At 51.3% G+C, this 12,144-nt stretch overlaps 1 protein-coding gene across 1 annotated transcript; it reads left to right on the top strand.

Annotated features, from left to right (window-relative positions):
• Positions 1–676: 676 nt before the first annotated feature.
• Positions 677–2,048, top strand: PAEP (progestagen associated endometrial protein; the record flags this gene model as incomplete). The annotated part of the gene is made up of 2 exons (XM_082843327.1): positions 677–772; positions 1,463–2,048. The coding sequence occupies 2 exons, from the start codon at positions 677–679 to the stop codon at positions 1,799–1,801; spliced, it is 435 nt and encodes a 144-aa protein (XP_082699453.1). The 3' UTR covers positions 1,802–2,048.
• Positions 2,049–12,144: the final 10,096 nt, after the last annotated feature.

The raw sequence follows: 12,144 nt of genomic DNA, 5'->3' as shown, positions 1-12,144 counted from the left end.
AGCCCTTCGCCCAAGGCCACGTCCGTGGGGTTTGGAGGAGCCGATGCTCGAGACAGGAGAGTGTACCAGAAGCAGGAGGAACCCAGCGGGACCATAGCCTTTCGGGAGGCCTCGCTCAGCAGGACCGGGTGGGAGGCCCCGGGAGCTAGTGGAGCCCCCAGGAAGGGCAGCCCACAAGAGAGGGGTGACAGGTGCGGGACCCCCTTGTTCGGGGCAGACGGCCACCCCCTGGCTCACGTCCCTGGGTCCTTCCTGGCATGGGGCTCTCCAGACCCCGGCCGACCCACGGGCCCGCCCTCCAGGACACAGCTGTCCTCAGTGCTGGCTCTGACCTGTCCTTGTCCAAGAGCCCGACCCAGGAAGTGTTCCTGACGCTGGCGGCCAGCCTGGACTCGCACTCCAGACCCTTCCTCTCTGGGGCCAAGCAGGAGACGTCCAGTTCCGGGGACGTAGGGGACCTTCCTGCTTGGCCTCGGAGGGAAGAAGGCCTCCTATTGTCCCAGCTGAGGAAGCCACCCGAGGGCCTGAGGGTGAGTCACAGGGGATTCGGGGAACTGCGTGGCGGGGAGCGCAGCACAGGCTGGCCGGCTGGCCCTCCTCCTATATAAGACCCCGAGCCCAGTGCCTCGGCCTTCGTCTCCCTCCAGAGCCCAGAAGAGCCACCAAGCCTGCAGCCATGATGTGCCTCCTGCTCGCCCTGGGCCTGGCCCTCACGTGTGGCACCCAGGCTGTCAGCGTCATCCGGACCATGGAGGACCTGGACATCCAAAGGGTTTGAGGGGGGCTGGGTGGGTGGTGAGCTGCAGGGCGGGCAGGGGTCTCAGAGGCCAAGGGGAGACAGAGGAGGCTGTGATGTCTGGGGTGCGCATTACCCTGCTAGGGCCGCCCTAACAAATACCCCCGACAGGGCCGCTTAAACAACACGGTTATCGTCTCGCATCCTGGAGGCTGGAAGTCTGAGATCAGGGTGTCGGCAGGGCTGGTTTCTCCTGAGGCCGCTCTCCTGGGCGTGTAGACGGCTGTCTTCTCCCTGTGTCTTTACCTGGTCATCCCTGTGTCCAATTTCCTCTCCTTATGAGGTCATCAGTCCCACTGGATCAGGGCCCACCCTAATGGCCTCATCTTACCTTTGTCATCTCGTTAAAGACCCTGTCTCCAAAGAGTTATGTTCTGAGGCTCTGGGGGTTAGAGGGACACAGTTAAGCCCCTAACAGGGCCTCTCTGCCCCCCACCGTTCCCCACCTCCAGCCGCGTCTCCCCAAGGTCCAAACATTCCCACTTGTGTGATGGGCTCCTCCGGGTCCTTCTCGGGGCTCAGAGTGAGTTTAGGGAGAACATTCCTCAGGGTGCCGAGGAGGGGTTGTCTCAGGGCTGCCTCAGGTCGGGGTGGGACAGAGAGCCCACCGTGGGGACGGGGTCCCCTTCCCGCCCCCCTGGAGTGCCGATCAAGCCCGCTCCCCAGGTGGCAGGGACGTGGCACTCCGTGGCCATTGCGGCCAGAGACATCTCCTTGCTGGACACCGAGAGCGCCCCCCTGAGAGTGAACGTGGAGGAGCTGAGGCCCACGCCCCAGGGCGACCTGGAGATCTTCCTGCAGAAAAGGTGCGCGTGGTCCCCACACCCCGCCGAGGCTGCAGGCCAGCAGGGGGCGGGCGGCGGTCAGCGCTCCTGGTGGGACCCGGCTGCACTCTGGGAGGGACCAGGGCCCCAGGGATGGGCAATGGGGCCCTCGGAGCCCCACCCAGGGCTTTTTTTTTTTTTAACTTTTATTAATTTGATGCTTCGGAACATAATAAAATAAATGAACATAAAACATCATTTTAGTTGACTTGGAAAGGGAGATAAAATCCACTGAAGTGGAAACACGTAGGAAAGATATGTGCATTCAGGCAGTTACTTTAATTCTGTGTTAGGTTAAGGGTTACGAATGTACTTGAGCAACGGGGAGACGTTTTGCATCTTTTCTAGTCTGAACACTTCGATATCGCAGATGAACGGGATGTCACAGAGACAAAGCAGAGGGGGGAGAGCCCCATCTGCCCTCGGAGCGGGGGTGGGGTGCAGAGATGGGGACCCGAACCCCAGGATTGTCTGCAGGTGCAGGTCATTGCCCCGGACCGCGGGGCCTGGCCGCTCCCGGCCCTTTTCCCCTCATTCCGTCTGACCTCTTGTGGCCTGTCCAACCTGGTCACCCGTGGCCCTAGAGGTTACTGTGAGCACAGCCAAGGCCTGGGTGACCAGCTGGGCTCCAATGCCCCCCCCGGCTCAGGCCCCTCCCGGGGCCAGCTTCCACCCTGGCCCACAGTTTGGCCTGATCAACAGTGCATGGCCTGTGCACGTGGCTCAGGAAACGCCTGCCTTTCAGGGACAAGGACGGGTGTGTTAAGGAGAAAATCATCGCAGAAAAAACCGAGATCCCTGCTGTGTTCAAGATCAACTGTAAGTGTCGGGTCTGTGGTAGGAGCCCCACCACCCTGGGGGGCTCTGGGCAGGTGCAGGGGGCTGGCACCAGGCCCGAGGATGCTAAGGGGCTGGGGTGACGAGTGATGCTGTTATTACACCAGCTTCACTGCCCTCCCTGCCCCTTGCCCGGTGCTGTGGGGCCAGTGGCCGTGGGCAGGCCCCTGCTAGGCTGGCCTCACTCCCCAAGGTGACTCTCCAAGCTCTCTCTGCCGGGCGGGAGCTCGGGCCCCTCAGGCTGAGCTCAGGAAGCATCTGTGCCCGTCCGGGCAGAGCTGAGAGCCACTGTCAGCGGTCAGGGCGCCCCACGGCCCCCAGCCCACCACATGGGTTCCTCCATCTCCACGAGACGGGTTCCTTCCCTCATCCACTGGCTCACTCATTCCTCACTAAATCCGAGATGAGGAAGCGCCATGGGGGGCAGGGGGCTTCCACCAGGGCCGCTCCTGCTGGGAGCCTGGGCCACCTTGGGACTCACTCACTCACTCACTCTTGTCTGTGCCAGACAAGAACTGACCACTGCCAGGGCGCCTGCCCCAGGGGCTCCAGAGCCACCTGCCCGCACTGGGTCAGGATGCTGGCGTTGCCCCTGAAGCTACCTGACCCTGCGGTGCAGCCGCTGCCGCCCGCTGGCCTCTGTCAGGGCAACCCTCACTCCTGCCGCCCCAGTTCCCACGGCTCAGGGCTGCCCCGCGATGTAACCGTTCTTGGGACGTTCCCCTCCTCCCTCGCTCGGCGGTGCCCAGTCTCACCTGAGGTCGGCGTGACAACCCTATTTCTTTCTTTCATTTTTTTTACATCTTTATTGGAGTATAATTGCTTTACAATGGTGTGTTAGTTTCTGCTTTATAACAAAGTGAATCAGTTATGCATATACATATGTCCCCATATCTCTTGCCTCTTCCATCTCCCTCCCTGCCAGCCTCCCTATCCCACCCCTCCAGGCGGTCACAAAGCACCAGAGCTCATCTCCCTGTGCTATGCGGCTGCTTCCCACTAGCTATCTACCTTAGGTTTGGTAGTGTATATATGTCCATGCCTCTCTCTCGCTTTGTCACAGCTCACCCTTCCCCCTCCCCATATCCTCAAGCCCATTCTCTAGTAGGTCTGTGTCTTTATTCCTCTTACCCCTAGGTTCTTCATGACATTTTTTTTTCTTAAATTCCATATATATGTGTTAGCAGACGGTATTTGTCTTTCTCTTTCTGACTTACTTCACTCTGTATGACAGACTCTAGGTCCATCCACCTCATTACAAGTAGCTCAGTTTCATTCCTTTTTATGGCTGAGTAATATTCCACTGTATATATGTGCCATTTCTTGACCACTCTGGCTCCCGGGGGGCATCTTGGATTGAGCGCTGCGTGTTCCTGAGTCCAGGAGGCGGTGGAACGTCTCTGGCGCAGCCATAGTTGATGGGCCTGGGGACGGCTTTGGGGAAGGGGCTGCGGCACGTTGGCGTGCGGGCAGTGCAGGAGGCACTCCCGGCCCAGTCCTTGCCGGGTGGTGACCAGAGGAGCTGGCCAGCACTGCCCCCGCTGGAACTTACCTCTGCCCTGTCTTGGTCTCCCTTCCAGTCCTGAATGAGAATAAGATCTTCGTGTTGGACTCCGACTACACAAACTACCTGCTCTTCTGCATGGAAAACACGGCTGACCCCGAGCACAGCCTGACCTGCCAGTACCTGGGTATGCGCCCAAGCCCTGCTTCCCGGGGAGACCCGCGGTGTGGCCCTCGCTGCGGAGAGCGCGTGGGAACGGGGGAGCCTGACACCTGAGGAAGAGGAGGAGGGGTGAGGGGTCATCGGGAGAGGGTCGCATCCTGTGGCCTGGTCTCCTGTGGGCCGGGGGGTGGTTGGGGACGAGGGACAGACCGCGGGCTGAGGGGCAGGCGGACTGCAAGCGCTGTGACTGGTGTGACCATCGCAATGGAGCCGGCGGGTCACTATGAATCCAACAGCCTTTGTTACCCAGGAGTTTCAATTACTTCGCCAAATAAGAATTCAGTCACAGAGACATCTTTCAACTATAACGTCCTGAAAACAAATGTCAGGTGACATCTTTATTGTCACAGACATGTGCCACTGTGTGTTCCCAGGGAAGTGGCCGTGGGCATCAGGCAGTGCAGGCTCCTGGTCATAAGTCAGCCAGCCCCGGGGTGGGGCGGGGAGGGCAGGAGGAGACCCAGACGTCCGGAGGGGGCTGCCGTGCAGACCCCCACTGCAGTGCACCGGGAGGACGACGAGGGGAATGGGCTGAGCGGGGAGGGCAGGGGCCCCGGAGGGCGGGGGCGCTGCGCCCTGCAGACCACCCTGGGAGGGTGGGTGGGGCAGGGCCCTCGGTGTCCCCGAGCTCTGGGGGGGGCGGGGGTGCCCCCAGGGGCTGACCCCTCCCCCACAGCCAGGACCCTGCAAGTGGACGACGGGGTCACGGAGAAATTCAACAAAGCCATCAAGCCCCTGCCCATGCACATCCGGCTCCCCTTCAGCCCGACCCAGCCGGGAGGTGAGCTGCCAGGCCCCGCCCCGGCTCCCTGGGCAGAAAGCCGCCAGCCCCGGGGAAGACTTCCTCCCGTGGCGAGCCCCATTCTCCCCGGGGCTCCCGGGAGGAAGGGGGTGGAGGTGCAGCGCCCCGAGGTGGGCCCCTGCCTCCCCACCCCCTGCCAGGCCCCTCTGTCCCTGGGGCGCCCAGTGCCGTCCTGACCCTCGCGCACGGCTCTCCCTCCCCCACAGAGCAGTGCCGCGTCTAGGTGAGCTCCTGCCGGCGCCCTGGGGGTAACGTAACCCCCCTGCCCCACATCCTGGGCACGTGCAAAGGGTGGGGGTCTTGGTGGGGCCCGGGCTCCCCCATCAGGCCCTGGGGTCCCCCTGCGGGAATGGCTGGAAGCTGGGGTCTCTCCTGGCGACTGCGAGCCGCTGGCCGCGTGCCCACTCTCGAGGGGTGGCCTTTGGGGAGGTCGTTTCCTGTGTCCTGGCCTCACTCGCCTGCTGACCTCCCCCTGCTCCCTCTGGGCAGGGCCGAGGGCCAAGGTGGAGGCCCCGGAAGCAGGCACCGGTGACAGACACTCCACCTGAGGGGAGAGGCGGGGGGTCCCTCTCCCGAGGAGGGTCCGTCCTGCACCCCCAGTCCCAGCCGGGGAGGGGGTGCTGGCGAGGGTCCAGCAGGTTCCCCAGGAATCACAGGAGAGCCCCGTGTCCATTTCAGGGCCCTGGAGCCTTGGCCCCTCTGGGGACAGATGATGTCACCCCACCTCCCCCACCAGCAGGGTCAGGAGGCACCAGGACCAAGGTCACCCCTCTTGGGACCCAGGCCCCTCCGGGCCCCGCCTGGGGTCTCCTGCTCGGGGGCGTTCCTCCTTCAGCAATAAAGCCATAAACCAGTGCACACTCCTGTCTGAGTCTTTCCTGGCCGATGCGCGTGGGCTGGGGACCCGGGCAGCTCAGGCGGTGACACAGGGCCGGGATCTAAGGTGTCTGCATCACAGGCCTCATGACACCTGGGGGCCCTGCACACGCCATCACGGCTCCTTTAAACTTCTGGAAACTAGGTAGGGACGTGGCAGAGGCACCTGCCAGTTAGCTTTGCATCTTCAGCCAACACCCAAACTCCACAAAGGACAGGAAACGGAAAATTGCTGTCCCTTAGTCTAATAAACATTGATATAAAAGCTTAATTTAGTTGCTTGCAGATCAAATTCTGCCCTCTTTTACAAATGCAGCCCCATGACCCTCATGACCAGCTTTCAGGAACATAAAGGTAATTGCTACTAGTAAGACTATTGATATCAAACTTCATATGCCAAAAATGCATTGATCTTTTCTGTGCTAAAATGCAATAGAGAGATTTCCCCTGGATAGAGGAGCTGGACAAAAGAGGTCACCCTTGGAGGACACTTGTTCTGCAACCACTTTGGAGCATCACAAATGGAAAGGGGGTATACAGCGACAGAAACGGGGATTTTTAAATCATAAGAACAGTTTACGTCTAACATAATATACACACATATTGCTATAGGTATAGTTACATATAATAACAATTTATGTAGAATATTAAAGTTTTGAAAATATAGGTAAAGTGGATACATTTCTAGAAAACTATTAAATACCAATATTGGCTAAGAAAGAAAACTTTGAAAGAACAATAACTCTAGAAAGTAAAGAACGGTTCCAGTGCCAGATCTCAGTCTATGGATGAGAACCAGCAAACCACCGTCATGGCTCCTGGCTCATACAGTCTGCTCCAGGGCACAGGGAGATGCGGAGTCTGGACTGTCCTCTAACAAAGCTGGATGGGATGATGCAGGAGACAAAAAAAAGCAGAGCCATCACTTTTTGGAATAAACATACAAATATCCCAATAATTTATTAACAGGTCGAATCCAACAATGTATTCAGTACCTAGGGATTTAAGGCAGAAAATCGTGTTTCCACATTAGACGATATATAATAAATTTGTTAACAGATTAAGAGAGGAACACCCATATAAGCACCATTAATTGATTTTAAAATAAATATTTTAGGGCTGCCCTGGTGGCGCAGTGGTTGGGAGTCCGCCTGCCGATGCAGGGGACGCGGGCTCGTGCCCCCGTCCGGGAGGATCCCACGTGCCGCGGGGCGGCTTACATTTCCCCTTGATACTCTCTAATATTCACCTGAATTTGTAAGTTTTTAGGTTTGATAAAGTCCGTTTTACCTATTTTTGTTGTTGCTGCTATGTTTTTGGTTTACCAAGTTGAAAAAGTTCCCTTCCATCCCTAGTTTGTTGAACGTTTATATTATGAAGGGACGGTGGATTTCGTCAAGCAACTTTTCTGCATATGTTGAAATGATCATGTGGTTTTAATTTTTATTCTATTAATATGGTGTATTACAATGATTGATTTTTCTATGTGGAATCAACCTTGCATTCCTGGAATAAATCCCACTAGTCTGTGGTGTATAATCCTTTTAATGTGCTACTGATTTGGTTTTCTAGTATTTTGTGGAAACTTTTTGCCTCTGTATCATATAAGATATTGGTCTGTAGTTTTCCTGTGATGGCTCTGTCAGGTTTTGGCGTCAGGGTGATGCTGGTCTCCTCGGGTGAATCCTCTTCTAATTTTTGGAATAGGTTGTGAAGGATTCGTATTAATTCTTCTTTAGACATTTGGTAGAATTTGCCAATGAAGTCTTCTGGTCCTGGGCTTTTCTTCATGGAAAATGTTTTATTATTAATTCAATCTCTTTACATGTTAGAGACCTATTCAAATTTTTCCTTTCTTCTTGAGTCTTTCTAGGAATCTCTAAGGGTTTATATCTTTCAAAGAATTTCTCCATTTCGTCTAGGTTATCTAATTAGTTAGCATATAATTGCTCATATAATCATAATTATTTCTGAGGGTTGTGGGTAATGTCCCCTCTTTCACTCCTGACATTAGTAATTTGAGTCTTCTCTCTTTTTATTTGGTTATTCTAGTTAGAGGTTTGTCAATTTTGTTACGATTTTCAAAGAACCAATTTTGGCTTCATTGACTTTTCTCTTATTCCACTCTTTATTTCATTTATTTACTCTTTCATTTTTATCATTGTTTCTTCTGCTTGCTGTAATTTAATTTGTTCTTCATTTTCTTTTTCCTTAACGTGTAAAGTTAGGTGATGAACTTGAGATCTTTCTTGTTTTTTATTGTAGGCACTTACAGCTATAAATTTTGCTATAAGCACTGCTATCACTGCATCCCACAAGTTCTGGGATATTGTGTTTTTATTGCCAATCATCTCAAGGTATTTTACAGTTTGCCTTGCTGTTTCTTCTTTGTCCCACTGACCATTTAGGACTGTGTTGTTTAATGTCCACATATCTGTGGATTTCCCAAATTTCTTTTTGTTATTTATTTCTAATTTTATTCCATGTTGGTCAGAGAACAACTTTACATGATTCAAATCCTTCTGAATCTATTGAGACTTATTTTACCATGGTCTTTAAGATGGTCGTTCCTGGAGGATGTTCCATGTGCACTTGAGAAGAACAAATGTCCTTCTGTTGTCGGGAGGAATGTTCTACAGATGTCTCTTGTAGGGTCTTTTTTTTTTTTGCGGTACGCGGGCCTCTCGCTGTTGTGGCCTCTCCCGTCGCGGAGCACAGGCTCCGGACGCGCAGGCTCAGTGGCCATGGCTCGCGGGCCCAGCCGCTCCGCGGCACGTGGGATCCTCCCGGACCGGGGCACGAACCCGCGTCCCCCGCATCGGCAGGCGGACTCTCACCACCGCGCCACCAGGGCAGCCCTGCAGATGTCTCTTAGGTCTAGTTTGCAGTGTTCTTCAAGCCTTCCATTTCTCGTTGATTTTCTGTCTAGTTTTTCTGTCCATTATTGAAAGTTAGGTATCGTGGGCTCCAGCTGTTGTTGTGGAATTGTCAGTTTCTCCCTTCAATCCTGTAACTTTTTAGGACTCTGTTGTTACGTGCATGCATGTTAATAACTGTTATTTCTTCTTAATGGATTGAACTCTTTTATCATTAAAAATGTCCTCTTTTGTCCATAGTAACAGCTTTTATCTTTGTCTGTTTTGTTTGATATTAGTGTAGCCCCTCTAGCTCTCTTTTGGTTACTGTTCCCATGGTATACTTTTTCAGTCCTTTTAGTTCAACCTAAACTAGGTCTGTGAGTGGTTTTGAATCTAAATTGTCTTTTGTAGACAGCATATGGTTGGATCACGGTTTTTTAATCCATTCTCACAGTCTCTGCCCTTTTTAAAAATTTTCATTTTATATTGGAGTATAGTTGATTTACAGTGTTGTGTTAGTTTCAGGTGTACAGCAAAGTGATTCAGTTATACATATATGTATATCTATTCTTTTTCAGATTCTCTTCCCATATAGGTTATTACAGAGTATTGAGTAGAGTTCCCTGTACTATACAATAGGTCCTTGTTGATTATCTATTTTATACACAGTAGTGTGTATACGTTGACTTTATTCTGTTAAATGTCTGTCATGCAAAGAGGTGGAGTAGAGTAGGTCTGGGCTGTAACAGTCTCTGCCTTTTAACTGGAGTGTTTAATCCATCCACAAAGTGTAATAGCACAGTGGCCATTTTGCTGTTTGTTTCCTATATGTCTTATATCCTTTTTGTTCCTCTGGTCTTCTATCAATGCCTTCTATTATGTGAAATAGATATTTTCTACACTACCATTTTAATGCACTTCTTTCTTCTTTCACTATATAGTTTAGTTATTTTCTTAGTAGTTGGCTTGGGGATTACAATTAGCACCTTAACTTGTAACAATCTAGATCAACTAATACCAACTTAATTTCTATGGTATACAAAAACTTTGCTCCTGTATAGCCCCATGTCTTCTCCTGTCCTTTGTGCTGTTATTGTAATGCTAATTACATGTTTATACATTTTGTGGCCATTGACACAGATTCATAATTATTGCCTTATTAGCTATCTGGTAAATCAGACAGGTGAAAAAGAAAATTACAAAAATGCATTTAATTTGTCTTTTATATTTACCTAATTGTCTTATATATTTACTGGTTGTCTGTATTTCATTATGTGGACTCAAGTTATTGTCTAGTTTCCCATTTTTTCAGCCTGAAAATTTTCCTTCAGTATTTCTTGTACAGCAACTCTGCAAGTGATACATTTTCTCAGTTTTTATTTTCCTGGAAAGTTTGAATTCCTCCTCCTCTTCCTCATCCTTCTTCTACTTCTTCTTCCTCCCCTTTTTTTAAAGAGAATAGTTATTTATTTATTTTTGGCTGCATTGGGTTTTCATTGCTGTGTGCAGGCTTTCTCTAGTTGCAGCGAGCGGGGGCTACTCTTCGTTGTGGTACGTGAGCTTCTCATTGCGGTGGCTTCTGTTGTTGTGGAGCACAGGCTCTAGGCACGTGGGCTTCAGTAGTTGTGGCGTGTGGGCTCTGGAGCACAGACTCAGTAGTTGTGGCGCATGGGCTTAGTTGCTCCATGGCATGTGGGATCTTCCCAGACCAGGGCTCGAACCCGTGTCCCCTGCATTGGCAGGTGGATTCTTAACCAACCCCCCACTTTTTTTTTTTTTTTGTGGTACACGGGCCTCTCACTGTTGTGGCCTCTCCCGTTGTGGAGCACAGGCTCCGGACGCGCAGGCTCAGCGGCCATGGCTCACGGGCCCAGCCGCTCCACGGCATGTGGGATCTTCCCGGACCGGGGCATGAGCCCGCGTCCCCTGCATCGGCAGGCAGACTCTCAACCACTGCGCCACCAGGGAAGCCCAACCACCCCCCTTTTTATGAAGGATATTTTTTTCTGATATAGAATTCTTAGTTGACAGGGTTTTTTTCTTCCAGCATTTAAAATATTTTGTCCCACTGCTTTCTAGCCTTCACGGTGTCTGATTAAAAATCATTGGTTAATCTTATTGAATCACTTCTCTTTTGTTACTTTCAAGATCCTTTCTTTGCTTTTGGTTTTTGACACTTTGATTATGATGTATCTAGTGGTGGATCTCTTTTAATTTATCCACTGGAATTTGTTGAGCTCCTTGGATTACTGATTCTTTCTTCACCCTGCTCAAATCTACCGTTGATTTCCTCTAGCAAATTTTTTATTTCAGATGTTTCACTTTTTAACTCCAGAATTTCTATTTGGTTCTTTTTTTAATAATTCCTTCATCTTTATTGATATTGTCTTTGGTAAGACGTTGTCCTCGTACTTTGGTTTCCTTTAGTTCTTTGATATTTAAAATAGCTGATTTAGGGCTTCCTTGGTGGTGCAGTGGTTGAGAGTCCGCCTGCCGGTGCAGGGGACGCGGGTTCGTGCCCTGGTCCGGGAAGATCCCACATGCTGCAGAGTGGCTGGGCCTGTGAGCCATGGCTGCTGAGCCTGCGCGTCCGGAGCCTGTGCTCCGCAACGGGAGAGGCCACAACAGTGAGAGGCCCGCGTACCGCAAAAAATAAATAAATAAATAAAATAGCTGATTTCAGCTTTAGTAAGTCCAACACCTGGGCTTCTTCAGGCATAGTTTCTATTAATTTCTTTTTTTCTTTTGTACAGGCCCTACTGTCTTGTTTCTTTGCAAGTTTGGTAGTTTTGGATTGAAAATAAATAAATAATATAATACGGCAACTCTGTAAATAAGATTCTCCCTAAGTGAGCAGAGGTTTCAGTGGCCGTATATTTTATAAAAATTAACTCAGAAAAGTCATTAAATGAACAAACATAACAACCAAGAGCAAAGACGAAGGGAGGGAGAATCTGACTCAAGGCCACTGTAGAGCTGGAGAGAGGCAGTCAGCCCACGGCAAGTTAAGATGCCACAAACCTCACTTTTCTTACTGAGAGCCACCAGCTGTCTTTCTTGAGCAAATGCTCCCCAGATTGGTATAAGCCTCTTGTTAATTTCCAGTGTACAGAATGAGTTGATTATAACAACTTTTGCCAGTTTTCTCGTTGGTTTTATGGAGGAGAAAATAATTGGAGGTGAGGACTCCATCATTTTTGGTGATACACCTCAAGAGACACTTTATGCCCACCACGCTGGCGGCACCAAGCATCAGAAAGCAAGGAGACCTTTGGGGATTTAAATTGGGGTGGGTACCTGCCTTGGGCAATGATTTGACACCATCTTCCAGGTTGGACAGCAAATGCCCAGCCTCCCAGTGGCTCCCCTTCCACCCAAGTGAGGCTCTTGCCCACATGTGCCACAAAGCAGGCATAAGAATGGTG

This window comes from Leucopleurus acutus (genome assembly GCF_964270905.1).
Source record: "Leucopleurus acutus genome assembly, chromosome: 7".
Classification (NCBI taxonomy): Eukaryota; Metazoa; Chordata; class Mammalia; order Artiodactyla; family Delphinidae; genus Leucopleurus; species Leucopleurus acutus.
The sequence above is the reverse complement of the archived record's forward strand: the minus strand, read 5'-3'. Positions and strand labels throughout refer to the sequence as shown.